The sequence below is a fragment of the Terrapene carolina genome, unplaced genomic scaffold (assembly GCF_002925995.2).
Source record: "Terrapene carolina triunguis isolate 2854851 unplaced genomic scaffold, T_m_triunguis-2.0 Scaffold68, whole genome shotgun sequence".
Taxonomy (NCBI): domain Eukaryota; kingdom Metazoa; phylum Chordata; order Testudines; family Emydidae; genus Terrapene; species Terrapene triunguis.
The window spans coordinates 22511894-22529680 of NW_020664419.1; the positions used below are offsets into that span (position 1 = coordinate 22511894).

At 45.0% G+C, this 17787-nt stretch overlaps 1 protein-coding gene across 1 annotated transcript in view; it reads left to right on the forward strand.

The window, feature by feature from the left end:
- PIK3CG (phosphatidylinositol-4,5-bisphosphate 3-kinase catalytic subunit gamma) overlaps nt 1–17526 on the forward strand; it is a 79915-nt gene extending 62389 nt beyond the window's left edge. Inside the window, exon 11 of the mRNA XM_026648687.2 lies at nt 17450–17526. Coding sequence (XP_026504472.1) covers nt 17450–17461 — 12 coding nt within the window. The 3' untranslated portion in view covers nt 17462–17526. The remainder of the gene's footprint in view (nt 1–17449) is intronic.
- The last annotated feature ends 261 nt before the right edge of the window (nt 17527–17787 follow it).

Genomic DNA, 17787 nt, shown 5'->3' on the forward strand with positions numbered 1-17787 from the left:
CTACAGCTTCCATAGTATTGGATGGAAGTGCAATTATATGTATTAAGATGATGAAAAACAGGATGTTAAAAAAATTATAATTAGAACTCAAAAGTAGTGTGGCAAGTGTTACCTTCTTCTGCAGTCCAACAATGAGGCCTAAATGGAACAGAAGGTGGGATCTCTTTGAGCGTGTTGGAATCACTTCAAGCCATAGAAGACAAAGTGTATATTTTATCTCCATTCAGGGATAAACAGAAAATTACATTTGCCAAACTGGATGGCTGAATGGGAGGGTATTTTTCATGGTAAACCTTAAAAGGTGTGTACTAAATTTACTGTCCAGTGGATGTATCTTGCAAATCCACACATGAGCAGTCCCTTTGACTTTAGATTGTGAATTCTTGGTAAACTGGTTCCTTCGCTGGGGTTTCTTGGTGCTATCACAATATAAATACTAAGAGTAATAATCAGGAGAGTAAAGCTGCTCGCATGCTTAGGATATTTGCGGGAAGAGGTTCTTAGTACCAGCTGCTACAGAATTGGACAAAGAGAGCCAGCAAATATGTTAAAAACTTTGCTGCAGGCCTATGGAAACAAGGCTTGTGCTACAGATAAGAAGGCAGTTTTTCCAGGCTGACACTGGCAGCAAAAAATGCTGCCCAAAGATGAGAACAAACTGAAAATATGAAGGCAGTTGCTATTAGCATCACATGTGCCAGAAGTATGCATGCTGAACTGTTAGAGGAAAGGGGTGTTAACTGATACTAAAAATAAATAAATAGACAAATAGAAATACATGTTGTTTTCTTGTTTCATAGCAAGAAATACCTTAAAGCAGCCCCAGGAGCACTATCTATTTTATCCAGCTTGGTGCCTTGGAAAGAGAGAGGTGCTGATGGTGAGGAATTACACACTTGATAGGGAAAACTGGTTCTTTGTGTAAAGCCATCCTAACCCCAGGAGGGAGACCTTATTTCAAAGAGTGTTACTGAGGTAGTATTTGAAGTGTCAGAGCCCTCCACAGGACTGTGAAGGGCAAGCACAATCCATCTATTTAATCCAGAGAAATTTAGAGAAAGCTGTAGCAGCTCTAGAGCGATACAAAAGACGAGGCTGCCACTCTGGACACAGCATGAGAACTGCCGGAACCACATGCAGGTCAATTTTAAGTAACAAAAGAGATCTGAGTGTGGCACAATGTGCTATCTAGTAAATACAATTGCACCCCAAACTCTGCTTTGATTTAAAGTTACAAAAAGGCCACAGATGCTTTTTAGCCTCTATGGTAACATCATAATTTACAAGTGCTCCTAGAGCTGCAGTGTAAACAGTATTGGTGAACTTCTTGCCAGCTTTATTTCACAAGTGTGTGAAGAGGCATACTGGAAACATGCCCATCTGCAGATACTTATCTGCATGTTTCCACAACATTTTGTTGTCGGCAGCTTAAGAGAAAACTAAACCTAATATTACTAGGTATGACCAGGGTAGATGAAGAGGACCCTTGAAGGTAGGAGAAAATGATTAAAGGGCCAAATTTCAAAACAGGGTGATGTACTAATGTAGCTCCAAACAACTTGAACATTATTCTTCAAATTTTGCACAAACATTCTCCTTTGTCTTTTTTAGAGTGAATCTGGCTTTTTTCAGGCCAAACTAATTTTCCAATACAAAGTTGTAAGGGGGGGCTAAAAATAAGGTTTCAAAACAGAAACTGGTCACAACTTTGACTATGGGCAAGTTACCATCTCTCCATAATGCAAAGAAATTATTTTTACTTACTGTATAAATAACTTGAAAAATTCACTGCCACAAAATTATATTGAGGCAAAGAGCTTAATAATAGCATTCAAAACATGATCAGAAATTTGTTACTAATAAAAATATATGCAGGTACATTAGCTATGATAAAAATTATAAGGGAATATACAACTTCATGCTTCAGGATCTAGGCTAAGTACTGAGTGTCTGGGTATGACATTCCGGGGTGTAACCTGAACCAGTGAGGGGCTGTCACTACCTGCCTGCAACGTTGCATGCCTCACAATACTTTGCTGCTGTAGCTCCCACCTGAGCTGCTCACACAGAGCATGCAGGTAACACCCTGTCTGTGTATAGCTGCAGCCTGCCTGCCACACATCAGTCACACTCTGGCTTCCACCAGCCTTGGTAACTACTTGCAGGGTGACCCCAAAGCACTCCAGACCCAGATTTTCCCCAGAAAATGTGTGTTCTGCACTGTCCAGCCCTCTCCTGTTTTTTTACCTATAAAGAGAGAGGTTTTAAGTGAGTACAAGTATAAGGCATTAAAGCCAGAAATGGTTACAAGAGAAATAAAGTGAAAACACTTTCTAAATTTAATAAACTAGACTTGGTTCTAGGTAAAGTTCTTACCATATGCTTCCAGCAACAGGGCTGACCAACTTTCAGGTCAGTATCTGCTCCTAAAGTCCACAGGCTGTTTCTTTTGTCTTCTTAGGTGGAAAAGAGAGAGATGAGTAGAGAGAGAGAACTTTGAGTGTTTTTGCCTCTCACTTTTAAAGTTCAGTCAGCCTTCAAAATGCATTTTCCTGAGGGTCACCCCTAGTTAAAGTTTATTCAAACAGTAAAGGAGGTGACATGGAGTCTGGTGGTAAAAGGGGCTGCATGCTGTTTCCTCTCACCTTTGTTTGGTGAAATATAGATTTTCCTTGTCTCCTGTTTTCCCCCTTTCTCTAAGACCCGGTTTATAACTTAGATGTAAACAAACACTCCTTTGTTTACGACCTGCTTGACTAGTTCTGCCTAATTGGGGCTATGTGGATTTGAATATATGCCACCAACATCATTCGGGGGATTCATAACTTTATATATAATGGTGCTACATACATTTTACCATGATATTATTGACCAGTGAGTTATTAGTTTTCAAATAATACCTCACGAGGCATATTTTTACAGATTATTACAATGGTGTGTAGGGTGTGTATATGGGGGTACATTCAGTCACACTGGGGTTGGCAAGAAATTCTCCACATGGGCATGTTATTGTATTAATTCCGATTGTGGGAGGTATGTGTCTTCCTCTGAAATGTTTATTCTGGCCACTGTGAAAGACAGGATACTGGACTAGATGGACCACTGGTCTAATGCAACATAACAGTTTTTATGTTTAATTGTCATAGCCCTCATCCATGTCCCTGCAAGTCGCAATGAAATAACCAGGCCTCTTCAGGAAATACTTTTTCTCCACCCAAAGTTAGGCTTCATTCTGACGAATCTCATGACAGTTCGTCAGTTGTATAAACATCACTATTTCCTGCTGTATATGCTATGCCTCTCAGCATATCTTTTCATGTAGTTTATATTATAAAATGTTCATTCCAGCTCTCCGCGGGGAAACACCCAGAAATCATAACAACATTAAAATATTTGCATTTGCCCAGAGTTGAAATATTCTAGACAGGGCCCCTTGTACTCTGTGGCACAATGGACCCAGAATCCATGGCAGGTCCCCTTCAGTTCCAAGTCCGGGAACCCTCAATTCCTTGACTGTGTTAATTACATTAATTTGCTGATTTTTTATAGTACATTGCTGAGTCTTCTCTAGCGGTGCAGTAACATCTTTTATGGAGCCCCTGGGTAAGGGGGCAAAGTTAATCCCAGTAAGGTTGGATGTTTGGGGTCCATGCAGGTAAAACACCTATCTGCTCAGAGTAGTATGTGGCAAGTGGGTAAAGCTGCATCCTTCCCAGGCTAGTAGGCAAGGCTGATTGGGCCTGAAGAAGGAGGATTGTGACAGCCAAGGGCCAAGCAGATGGGCTGCAGATGCCAGGCTGAACGCCATCCTTCCTGAGCCTTGAAGTGTGTCAGGGGTTCTGGGGGAGGTAAGGAAGACAACTGAGTGGTACACATGTATCCATGGCCAGATTAAAACAGAAATACTGTATGTCTGTGACCAGGGCCCTGGAGCCATGTGATTACATCACACTGTCAGCTTCCATTAGAAAGAAAAATAAGTTCCTAGCCCTCCTGGTTGTGGAGATTTTGAAAACATGACTGTAACCAATGCAGATCTCAGATTGAAGTAATAGCTCATGAGAGCTGTGATGGGGTCATCCTGAATCAGGAAAGGGAGTAGAGCAATGCTCGGCTAAGGAGGCCCTGCCCCTCAACAGGTGCCAGGCATGTTCCCAGTGGAAAAACAGTTTAAAAGGACACTTGTAGGTGAGGAGACAGGGGGAATGAGCTGAATGTGGCATTGGGAAGCCAGGCTGATGCTGAGAAGTGTTCCAGGAGTGGAAACAGCTTTGTGAAGGCTACTCTATCACCAGGGTCTTGGGATTCCCCTCTTCTTTAGGAGCTGAAAGTCCTAAAATAGATTTACTGACTGACCAGGACACTAAGATACTGAGGAGAGTCTGCTAAGCCAGTGACTACCCCACAAACTGAGGAGCTCCAGTCTGGTAGAAAGTGACCTTGGGGGGAAATAATTTGGGGGTAACCCAGTAACAGGGCTGAACACTTTGATAAACTCCTAGCGCCCTGGGTTAGGGCCTGGTAGAGTGGGTAGGCAGGCCTGGGTCCCCCTGCCTTGCTCCTTTGTAGTGACTGAACTCTGGGGGTTGATTGAGGCTACAGCGGGGGACCCCACTGGAACAGACTGGCAGAAACTGTAAGGCTGTGAGCTGACCACTAAGACATCTGGACATCAGACATTCCTGCTCCAGAGGTGTAAATTGCTCTATTAATCTCAATGGGGTGTTAACTCTAAAACCCTCTGCTCTGGTGGGCCTTACCAGTAGAGGACTGTGGCCTTGGCTACACTTGCAGATGTACAGCTCTATGAGTTAAACCTGACTTCGTACAGCTGAGTAGGGAAAGCGCAGCAGTCTGTCCACACTGACAGCTGACCAGCGCACTGTCATGGCCACATTTGCGGCAATTGCAGCGCTATTGGGAGCAGTGCATTATGGGCAGCTATCCCACAGAGCACCTTTTCCCATTCTGGCGTTGTGGGAAGGGGGCGTGGGTGCAGGGGATTCTGGGTCCTGTCCCAATGCCCCATGATGCATCGCTTCGCATCCCAGAAATCCCTTTGTTTCCGTCCACCTTTGGCGCCATCTTTCAACGGTTTCTGTGCAGCGCGATCTGTCTGCGGGAAATGGAGTCTGAACTGCTGAGGCGTATGCTGACGAGTCTCGCCAGCACGTCACGTTTGGCTATCGAACTATTCCTTAAGATCCAAAGTGACAGTGAGAGTGAGGGTGAGGAGACCGACGATGCTATCGAGCCGCGTAACGGGTACGACACGAAATTGCTTGTGGCATTCACGGACATGCTCAGCACCGTGGAACGCCGCTTCTGGGCTCGGGAAACAAGCACCGAGTGGTGGGATCACATTGTCATGGAAGTCTGGGATGACGAGCAGTGGCTGCAGAACTTTCGGATGAGAAAAGCCACTTTCATGGGACTGTGTGAGGAGCTTGCCCCCACCCTGCAGCGCAAGGACACGAGATTGAGAGCTGCCCTGCCAGTGGAGAAGCGGGTGGCTATTGCAATCTGGAAGCTGGCAACTCCAGACAGCTACCGGTCGGTCGCAAACCTGTTTGGAGTGGGAAAGTCGACCGTTGGAATCGTGTTCATGCAAGTTTGCAAGGCCATTAATCGCATCCTACTCAGAAGAACTGTGACTCTGGGTAACGTGCAGGAAATAGTGGATGGCTTTGCACAAATGGGGTTCTCTAACTGTGGAGGGGCGATAGATGGGACACACATTCCTATTCTGGCACCACCCCACCTAGGATCCGAGTACGTTAATCAGAAGGGGTATTTCTCTATGGTTCTCCAGGCGCTTGTGGATTACCATGGGCGTTTCATTGACATTAACACAGGCTGGCCCGGAAAGGTGCATGACGCACGCATCTTTCGGAACACTTGGCTGTTCAGGAAGATGCAGGCCGGGACTTTTTTCCCAGAGCGGAAGATCACGGTAGGGGAAGATGAAATGCCCATTGTGATCCTTGGAGATCCCGCTTACCCGTTAATGCCGTGGCTCATGAAACCCTACACAGGGAGCCTTGACAGCAGCAAGGAACGGTTCAACTACAGGCTGAGCCAGTGCCGAATGACTGTGGAGTGTGCCTTTGGCCATTTAAAGGGCCGCTGGCGATCTCTGTATGGGAAGCTGGACTTGGCCGAAAACAGCATCCCCGCGGTTATATTCGCGTGCTGTGCCCTCCATAATATTTGTGAAGGGAAGGGTGAAAGCTTCACTCAGGCATGGACCTCCGAGGTTCAACACCTGGAGGCTGAATTTGCACAGCCAGAGAGCAGGGCCCAGCGCGGGGCTACAAGGATTAGGGATGCCTTGAGGGAGCAATTTGAGGCTGAAAACCAGCAGCGATATCTGGTGCCCTGCACAGGAGTGAAGTGCAGTAGTTCCAATCTTTAGGAATCAGTGTCTGCTTAGCAGACAAGCAGACTTGCAGTGCCTGTTTATTTCCTGGGCTAAGGAGTCTTTTACTTTATGCAATAATAAAGAATGCTTTCAAAGCCAAAGAATCCATTTATTGAAAAGAAAAAAAAATATTTATTGAAAAGAAACAAGGGGGTGGAGTGGGGAACAGTACAATCACAGATTCGCGTATGTCCTGTCTGGTGTGCTGTGCAGTGAGTGCTGCACTTCAGGATAGCTATACTGCATGGTGATGGGGGTTGAGTGCAGAGGGTAAGGGTCGTGGTTTTCAGGGCTGGGTGGTGAAGATACTGGTGTTGGAGGCAGCAGGTGGCGTGAAGAACACGGAAGTTGGGGAAAGTGGGTTGGAGGTGACAGTGGGGCACAACGGAAAGAGTTTTGGGACAAGGGCTGTAGGGGGGGGGGTGGCGTTTACGCTTGCGGTACTGCTCCTCTTTCTGCATGGCTACCAGCTCCTGGATAGCATCTGCTTGGCGCTCCAGGATGCTTATGAGCCTATCAGTGCTTTGCTGCCGGTGCGCGGTGCTTTGCCGCCGGTGCGCTGCGTTTTCCTGGCGGATCCTGCTTTCTCTCTCCCTCCAGTTCTGTGCTTTCTCATTCTCTTTAATAGATTGCCGCATCACTTCTTGCAGCATGTCTTCTTTGCTTTTTCGCGGTCTCTTCCTGAGTCTTTGCAGTCTCTGAGCAGGCGATAAGAGGGACGGCTGAGGTCTCAAGGTTGATGCAGCTGTATAGGCAAAATGCAACATTTAACAGAGGCAGCATTGTTTATACCAGACAGAGTAATGATTCCCCCCGCACTTAAGGAGTAGAAAACACACAGGGTCTACACAATAGCATAATTTTCCCGGCCGAAACAGAGCACACATATCCCACGGGAGCCTCAAAATGGTGAGTAAGGGGGGCTGATTGTTTCAGGGCTGCACTGTCCTCTGGGTTTCTGTGCCTTGGGGAGAGCCAACAGCTTCAGGGGGCACCTACACTGAACACTGTCCCAACATTTTCCACAGGAGTTCGTCCTGGACGATATCTCGCTGCTGAGGGTGACCTGGGAAGCAAGGGAGGGTCTTCTACTGCAATGCGGCTTCTGCCCTGGCCCAGCAATGGTCCCCCCGCCCCTCGTGACACAGTGGCGCGGACACGTTAGCCTGGCTGGGACAAGGACCACGGTGGCTCTCCCGATAAACCTGCGCAAGCGCATTGCACACGTTCTGGATAAGACATTCGAGGAGATTACCGAGGCCGATTACCGCGATGTGATAAACCACATCAATGCATTATTCCGCATCTAGGCATGCATGCCTAACCCTCCTATCCCAAAGACCCGCACTGAAAAAATTCCTTTCCGAAAAAAAAACGCTTACCGGGAACCTGCTCTTCTGTTTGTCCTCCACCAAGTACCGGCCGCTGCGACTGGCTACCTTCCTCCTGGCTCGAGAAGAGCTCCTGGCTGCATGGCTCCAGGGATTCCGAGGTGTCTCCATCCGGCCCACCACCATCACTCCCGTTTTCCTCCTCCTCCTCCTCCACCCCCCCCACCTCGGCTCTGAAGTGTCCATGGCGGTGCTCGGAGTGGAGGTGGGGTTAACCCCAAGTATTGCATCCAGCTCTTTGTAGAATCGGCAGGTCACGGGGGGAGCACCTGAGTGGCCGTTTGCGTCGCGGGCTTTGCGGTAGGCACTCCGCAGCTCCTTCACTTTAATCCTGCACTGCAGGGTGTCCCGGTCATGGCCCCTTTCCATCATGTCCTTTGATACCTTCCCGAAGGTATCGTAATTCCTACGGCTGGAGCGCAGCTGGGACTGTACAGCTTCCTCCCCCCAAACACTGATGAGGTCCAGCAACTCGCCATTGCTCCATGCTGGGGCTCGCTTGGCGCGTGGAGGCATGGTCACCTGGAAAGATTCGCTGATAGCACTCCACGCCACGCCGGGCTGAGCAAACAGGAAGGGGATTTTTAAAATTCCCGGGGAATGTAAAGGGTCGGTCACATGGTTGGTTACCTGAGGCCAGGGCAGTAGAGTTTGAACTGATGACCAGAGTGGCTAGAACAGGCATTGTGGGATACTGCCGAATAATTCTGGAGGCCATTCACAGCGCATTGGGCGGCCACACTGGCGCGGCAGCACAATACACGGGTATTCCTCTCGGAGAGGTGGAGTACATGCAGCGCTGCAACCACGGAGATACAGTGCTGCAAATGCCTTGCCAGTGTGGACGGGGAGTGAGTTACAGCGCTGGGGAAGTCTTTACAGCGCTGTAACTCGCAAGTGTAGCCAAGGCCTGTGTGTGCAGCAAGGGGGGAAGAGGGCAGCAGGCCAGGCCCACCCAGCCACACAGGCGATACAATTGTGATGCTGAAGTAATTACTGAGATACCTCTGCCCCTTAGTTCCTGCTGTACTTGCGGCTTTTGAGTAGAGAGTGGTGCCACTCCTGTGGGGAAGGACAAAAGAAAGTCCTATGCTGCTGCTATTCCAAGTAGGGTTGCCAAACCTCTAGGATTGTCCTGGAGTCTCCAGGAATTAAAGAGTAATCTTTAATTAAAGATTATGTCATGTGATGAAACCCCCAGGAATATGTCCAACCAAAATTGGCAACCCTAATTCCACGTGATGCTACGTGGGAGGTGGGGATGGGGGCCCGGTCATGGTGTGTCTAAGGCCCCAGGCTGCCTTAAACCAGTCCAATTTAACTGTACTCTGCCCAGTGCTCATGGCTCATTGCCTTGGCCCCTGGTTGCTATGTTCTCCCCTCAGGGGACACACCTTTAGAAATAGGCAAGGAAGATCCTGATGAGTCAGGAGAATTGTTCTGCTTTCTAGGGCTCTGTTAGGGCAGCTGCTTGTGTCACACACTCCCCCTTGTGGTGAAAGCAGCACAGAAAGGGAAAGTTGTAGCCAAGTTCCACTGGAGCTGACAGAACAAAGTGTCAGACATCTGGCTGCTGCAAAATTACAGATTCTGTGGTCAGAATATAGAATCCTATAGAAATTTGGCAACATGCCAAATTCTGTGGGGAAAAATGGCTTGAGTAGGAATCAGAAAGTCTATGGGGCCCTGGTCATAAGAAGCATTTAATATTGAACTCTTGTAGGTCTGTAATAAGTAAAGAACATACATGGGAGCAGGATATGCTGTGCCCAGAGGGTAACAACAAGATGCAAAGTCAGAATCTGAGAAAATCCACCTCAAGATTTCCTCAGGTCCTGGAAACCAGCCTGGATAAATTTCCAGCCTCATCATTGTGGCCATTTTCCCAGCTTGTTGGCTATACAGATTGTCAGTACTAAAAATAGTCCTCATTGGCATGCTAGCAGGAGCTTGTCAAATGAGAAGGAAAGCAATGTGTCATTTCTGAGGAGGTGGATGCAATGTTTAGGCATATGGCACCAAGCCAGAAACAATCCACCACATTATGGCAAGCGTCCCACTATCTGCATCAATCCGATATTTAACTACGCTGACATATCACAGTTGTAAGCTGGAGAATATCTAGGAACTTATAATAATTCCTGTAGAAAAATAAAAAAATATTACTGTGTGATATAATGTTGGATATATATTGAAAGTTCACTTGGGACTTGCTGCGGTTACTTTTAGACCAGAGAGAAACAAGCTCAGCTAAACTGAGGAACCAGTGTAGTCCAAAAGCATGGTATAAAGATGGCAAGGATAGAACTCTTCCTGATCTCTTTAGGGAAAATGTTCTATAGCCCTCGACCTGTTGTTAAGAAAACTGTACATCCAGCTACTCTTAGAGTATATATGAGCTATTCTAGACATAGCATACCAGACAATCATAGCTGTAATGGTGAGTTAGTGTGGGCCTATTCCACAAACACTTTGTAAATCAATACCAGAAACTTGAGGAGACCTATGGTGAGCAAGGCTAGGTTGTGGAGCACCAACATGATATGCTTTGTATAGATCATCTTTCTCAGGAGATGGGCTTCCTCACTGTGAACAAATTAGATGCATCATGAATTTCTTGTCTTGGTGTAAGTACTCGTAAACTGAGTTAAAATGGTCCAACCTAGAGGTAAGTTGGTCATTTACCAAGAAGAATGACCAGAGGATCTGGCCAAAGTCTTTAAAGTTCACTCGAGCACACACATTCTTTCTTTTCAGAGTCCTCCGATCTTCCCCCAAATCTAATTGGTTGTTGCCTTATCCCAGAAACAGCTAGTTTAAACAAAAACATTTACTTTTAGAAATAATACCCTGACCCAGCAGGCACATGCATGGACCTAACTGAAGGATCATGGCCTAGGACAGTAGAGAAAACAAATTAAATCAGGGGAGAGACATTGCAGTGTAATCATAGGAATACAACAAATATATGCACAGATATCCCCCCAAAAAGGCAGAAGACCCTATTGATAAAAAGGGCTATGCATGCTTCTGGGAAGATTGCACGTAGCTTCTCATGAGGAAAGTGTTGTGGTTGCATTTGGAAAATGCTTTGTTCTTGTTCCAAAATAGGGAGTTCAGTTGTATTGAAATAATTAGGACTCGTTTTTTGTATGGTTTGTTTGTAACCTTCTTCATGAAGAAGGTATCCAGATCCTTTTAAGATGAGCAATTGTATCTGGATTATGTTTCTTTTTCCAACATGCAGCTAGGCAGCACCTTGCTACAAATGAGATAAGAAATGCATTTTTCAGTGGGCTTCCCTTTCAAAGGAAGACCCAGAAATATCACTAAGGATCCAAGGGAAGTTTGCATCTAGTGATTTCAAAGATACCCATCAGGATTTTGAAAACCACTTTTTTATTGACAACCATCCTGTTTTGATGGGTACAGAATTATGGCTGTAGCAGTCTCCTAATGTAACACTGACAGACCCCCGTCATCAATGGGTGGGATCAAACCAGGGATCTCTAAAGCTTAGTGTATGAGCCTCTACTGTAGCAGACTCATCAAACTCTAGACGGTCTAGGTGCCACTAGAGGGGGACAGAGTACCACACCAAGCAGGCATGGGTTACAGTAGTTCTTATCTTCTGCCTCTGCTCTGAAGCTCAAATGTGGAAGAATAAGAACAGCTTGGCATCCTTCAATTTTCTTTTTAGTAGCTGAAAAGACCATAGGCTGGCTCATCCCCTGTGCTGAGGCCACTTTGCCACAAAGTGACTCTAAAGCTGGTGTATCTGGCCACTGGTGAATTCCCAAGTGAGGTGGGAGGCTTAGGTAGAGATTGGTCCCTGCTTCTGGAGTGCCCCTACATTCTAGAATAGCCTTTTGGAGCTGCATTTTATAGGAACCTCAAGCTGCAGATTGGCCCAGGATCAGAGAATGCAAAGGGGTTAAAATGATGGAAGGCCCAGAGATTGGGGAAATGCAACTCCTTCTCAGCTGGGGATGCTAAAATAGGTAGAATTGCCCCTTCAGTTTCAGTACACTTCAGTCACTATGAGGGATGTGGTTAATGCTCAACCTTAAAGCCTCCTTGGTACACCAACTTATGAGCTGAGCTAAGAGGAGCTCTCCTTGGGCCCTTAGCCTTATCTCAAGAGCAAGACAATCAGGACTATGGCTTCTTAATGTATTAGTTGAAATTAGGCTTCATATAAGCTATCTGGAACATTTTGATGTAGAAGTGGACTTTGTAAACCGGGTGTGTGATTGATTATGCATGTCTGTGTAATTCCTACCATGCTACAGATTTTCTACAAGTATAAATCATCTCTCCATGCCAGAGAGACTCTTTATTAAAGCAATGGAATAAAATAAACCCTTCAACCCCACACAACTTTATCTACACTGCTTTAAATTCACATTGTAGTTTAATTTGCAATTGCTTCCCCATGTAGACAATCCCTCTAGCATCTTTAGACTGATATAACTGCATCCACATGAGGGGGGTTCTACTGTTTTAGTTGAAACAGTACATCAATTTTGTGTGTAGACAAGCCCTTAGTGTAAATGAGAATCAGGTCCAAAGAGGGAAAGTCATCTCAGTGCCGAGGATGAATTTCACCCAAAGAGCAATGATATTACAGAATGAAATATTTAAGTGATTTTATCAGTTAAAGTCCCAATCCTTAATTATGCATGTTGTCCTATTGGGGCAGATGATCTTCTCCCTTGTTCACCAGATGCAGAGCCAGCTCATAGGCATCCCTCCACACAACCACTTGACTTCCATGCAGGGGACATGTTGAGGGCAGGTCTGGAGCAGCCTGATATGCTCTGACCAGCCCCAACTAGTGGATGGTTCCTAGGGAATCGTACTCAGCTGGTGCAAGTCTGAGGAGTCACCAAACTACTCTAACCTGCACTCAGGGCAGTGACAGAAAATCATCCATGATCCCCCTCCCCAGCAACTCCCATAACTTGCTACCCTCAGCAGAATCTGGACACAGCAGAGATTCTACCCCACTGATGTCAATGGAACTACTTGTATCATAGTGTACAGGCGCTGTGTGTATGAGTGATGTTGCTCTCTCATGACTAGTCCAGAGAGAGAAAAAGGGGCTTACCAGAGGTGACACTGAGGTTGGGGGGCACGTGGGTCACATGGCCCTCCTCCCCCCCAAGATTTCTGCCTCCCATTTAGGTTTTCAAACTGGGGAATGTGCCCCCCCCCAGGGAAGGCACGCCCCACAGTTTGAAAACCATAGCCTTCTGCCAGGAGCTGGTGGATTGGAAGCTGGTGGGAGCCATTCAGGCCCCTGGCCCGCCGCACTGTGGGAGCTGTGGCATTGGCTGGCTGCCCAGCAGCCCTCCCTGCTCTGCTCCTGAGCCAGGCCACCTCTGCACAGGCAGGCACTCCCCAGGCAGGGCAGGCAGCACAGCATGTGCTCTTGCTTCTCTCCTGAAGGAGCCCGGTGCCGGCTGATGGCCCCTGGAGCCAGCTCCTGCCTGCAGAGCCCAGCTGCTATGAGATGCTCCTTGAGGCACTCATTTGATACTGCCCTGGTGCACCTGGCTCTGCTGCTGCTGCTTCTCAGTCCAGATGCGATGCATGGTGTGGTCACGTGCCCCCCCCAACCTTTAAATTGTGCCCTCCCACCATCAAGAGTTACGCATCGTCTCTGGGGCCTACTGTTACTGTCAGTAATAGGAGATTTTCTTCAGCTCAAGAAGTGGATGGGGGACTAGGCTGTAGTCCCAGCTCTATATATGTGGCTGTTGTCCTCAAAATATGGATTAATTATGGCATGAATAAGGATTACTTACTGGATTAGGCATTAAAGTGTTCTTGCAAAGTACTCTGAAACTGGAAAAAGCACTCTGTTGGAAATAAGCAGTAGGCACTGGGAAATAAAGTTTGGGCAATTAAACAAAGTATGTGTGTTTCCCATAGAACTGAATAAAAATAGATCTTAGAACATACAAATGGCCATACTGGGTCAGACCAATGGTCCAGCTAGCCCAGTATCCTGTCTTCCAACAGTGGCAGATGCTTCAGAAGGAATGAAAAGAACAGGGTAATTTATTGAGTGATCCATCCCCTATCATCCAGTCCCAGCTTCTAGCATTCAGTGGCTTAGGGACACCCACAGCATGGGGTTGAGTCCCTGTCCATTTTGCCTAGTAGCTGTTGATGGAGCTATCCTCCATGAAGGTATCTAATTCTTTTTTTGAACCCTGTTATAGTTTTGGCCTTCGCAGCATCCCCTGGCAATGAGTTCCACAGATCAACTGTGCATTATATAAAGTACTTCCTTATGTTTGTTTTAAACCTGCTACCTATTCATTTAATTGGGTGACCCCTGGTTCTTGTATTTTGTGAAGATAGCTTTTTCTCATTCACTTTCTTCACACCATTCATGATTTTATACACCTGAAAACAATAATAAAAAACTCATGGGGCTGACATATAAGGCATGGCTGGCACTGATTATATTCTATTACAGTGGCTGAACTTAGAATTTGAAAAGAATGCTAACATTACACATGACATGAAAGAAAATGCTTTATAAAAAAATTAAAATCTTCTGTTTCTTATCAAAGTGGTAAAGTAGACTTGTTTTCTATATGCATTATTTATATTAAACAGGGAGACTTGACTGATTGCAAGATTTGAGGTATTTTATTACCAATATTTTCTAGCTGTGTTTCTACAATATCAAGTACAACAGGGTTTCCAGATGCTGCCATAAAAAAAAAAAAATAATTTCATATTTCCCATCTAATAATTTCTATATATGGAGAAGAGTTTTTCTGTTCCAGAATCTGAAAAGGGTCACTAAATTTAGATGGCTTTTTTTTTAAATCCAATCCAGATTTACAAACAATCCGCGATTCTGCATACTTGGCATTATAGTGTGTAACTCTGAACCATTTGTGTTTGATCCCTTACAGCCTGCTGTGCTGAGTTGTATTGCACCATTTTATCAGGTTTAGCCTTTTGGAGCTCCAGGGACACAGCTTCCGTCATAGACAAAGGCCTAAAATTCGATAGACATAGCAACAAAATTAGCAACATAGGTAGTTGACCTAATCCCCCTGTAGACGCAGCTAGATAGACAGAAGGATGCTTCCATCGACCTCACTACTGCTTCTTCGATAGATTGATTACCTACTGTGATGGTTCTCTGGGTGCTCAGGACTGTGAGTCACCTTGTTACCTGCTGCCTCCAGCAAGAAAGAGACTTGCTGGTGCTTAACTGGCTGTCAGCTCCCTGACACCATCAGTGTGTCAGTCACCCAAACAATCTCCGTGTGCTATGCCAGCCCATGTAGTGTTCATTCCCTTATCCACTGAACAATCACAGTAATACCAGGTCTGCTATCTCCAAAGGAGCAGTACACCCACTAGCTTGTTCGATTCAACTGAGGATCAGCTCGTAACTTAATATCATAGCACTGAGAATAAACTTATGATTGTTTTCACTATAAATATATCAAAGGATAAAACTTAAGAGATAGTAAGGATAATAGGAACAAGTTACACATAAAACAAAAGTATTACTCTCTTTCTACAGACTAAACTTAACGCAAACAAGCTAACCATCAGTCTAAAAGCAGTCTTATCTCACCTACATGTCCTTTACAGTGCTTCTAGCCAGGGCAGGTTGGGATCACATGTTCATTACTATCATTGTACTGCTCCATTACTTCCTCAGGTGCAGGATAAAGGGGTGTCCCTTTGTCTTCTCCTTATCTCCCAAAGTTCACTGTTTTCCCCTCATTGTCAGGTTTATCTGATATCATGATGATCTCATGTCCTCATGTTGTCTTTTGTATGTAAATGACATGTTGACTTACAGTGCTTAACTTACATGTGAACTGAGGTAGACAGGGGAACATACATCCTTTGCTGGCAGAAACGTATTTATCAACACGATCTTAATTCAGACTTTTAGAAACATATTTTTAATATTTAACTTTTATATAGTGTCTGTACATACATTTCACAGGGATATCAATGGTCAGTGTGATCTTGGCTTTCATTTAAGATCTCACATGATATTCTTTATGGATAAATCTACGAAAGCAGTGTAGTGCTCGGTGTAGTGAGTTTGTCAGGCCTGCCAGGAATTGCTGCTACAAACTGAACATTTTGCCAGTTGGCACTGAGGGGTTCTTAGGGTCACATTTACATCAATGGAAAAACCCCGTCCACTGATGTCGGAAGTGTCTGTGCTACAGCAGCAGCACTGTAGCTATGCCACTGTAGCCGCTGTAGTGCAGACATAACCAAAAACAAACATCTGAATTTCTGTTGTTTGGCATTCACATGTCTTCTCTTCTAAGTTTTATACTTAATGCACAAAAGCTGTGATATAGCCCAGCGTGTTAGTCTCAGAACTATCTAGCACAACATAAATTGGGTTAAACCAGTAGGGTCGATGCAAGTGTGGAAGAAACACATCCTTTAATAACCTATAGACTTAGAACAGTGAAATGGTTCATTCCAATAATAAGATTGGCAATTTTCACAGCACAGAATTCTGCAGGTTTATGAGTGTCACACATCATCACTGCCCCAGTTCGGGAAACCACTTCAGAATGGGACTAAGTGTTCTGTTGAATTTAGACAGATGCTTCAGTCATTTACTGAATCAGGGTCTAAGACAGCCAAGCACAAATATTAAGTTCAAGTAAGTCATGTGCAGCAATTAAATTTCTAAAAAAAAAGAAAAAGTTAAATTTCCACAGAAAAAAATCTGTCTTCCCTCGGGGAGCATATCACTTAGAACGGCAAACACTTCAGCTCCCATTGGCAAGTTAGCTCCCAAGAAATCAAGAGCAATACCAGTAGTGCAATGGTTGTATGAAGGGAATGCTGGCAGCCGATGAGCAATTCAGAACATGCATTGCATGTTTCTCTCCAACAGCTGTTTCCCCTCCTTTGCTCCCCATATTTGCCACACAGCAGATGACAACACGGGGTCCTTTGAAGATCTCAAAGCTAAACCTTGGGCTTTATGTAATACTAACAGACCAGAAGCTCAGTGGATCAGAGCACTAGATTTGCAGGGACAGATTTAATTTTCCATTACTCATGAGATTCCATTCCTCTTCCCACGCAAAACAAAAACTTATTCAAGCAAAACTATTCTTATTTAATGTAGAGAGCTAACTTGGGTTTAAATAGTACCTTAGGTATTTGAAAACAAGTCTGGTGGTGGTGCTGGTTTTGTTTTTTAAGCACATTTTTACCAGCACTTTCCTCAAAATATTCCTTGATATTTCACAAAATCATAGACATATAACAAAGGGATTTTGCTGTCTTTCTGAAGCATCAGACTAGGTGGACCTGTAGTCTATGGCAAACTGTTATTGCAGCACACATACTATTGGAAAATCATGGACTTTTAAAAAACAATACTTGAGATTTTCAGCATGACTAGCAACGTTAGGAGCCCAACTTGAAACACAAAAATGGTGTGATTTTTTTCTGAGAGAAGGTACCCAGCACTTTCTGAAAATCAAGAACTAGATTAATAGATTTTTAAGGCTTTCATTCAATCATCTAGCTGTCTGACCTCCTGTATATCACAGACCACCCCTTTAGTGAGCGCAATAACTTGAGCTGTTGGAACCTTATCTTCCAGAAACGCATCTAATCTTAACTTGAAGACAGCAAGAGATGGAGAATCCACCATTTCCCTTGGTAATGTGTTCAGTGGTTAATCACCCTCACTGTTAAAAATGTGTGCCTTATTTCTAATTTGAATTTGTCTGGCTATTGGTTCCTATTATGCCCTTTTCTGATAAAAAGCCCTTTAATACCTGGTGTTTCCTGCTTGCGAAGGTACTTAGAAACTACAAACAAAATACCTCTGTCTTCTTTTGATAAGCTAAACAGATTGAGCTCTGAGTCTCTCACTGTAAGGCATTTTCTCCAGTCCTTGAATACTTTTTGTGACTCTTCTGCACTCTCTCCAACTTT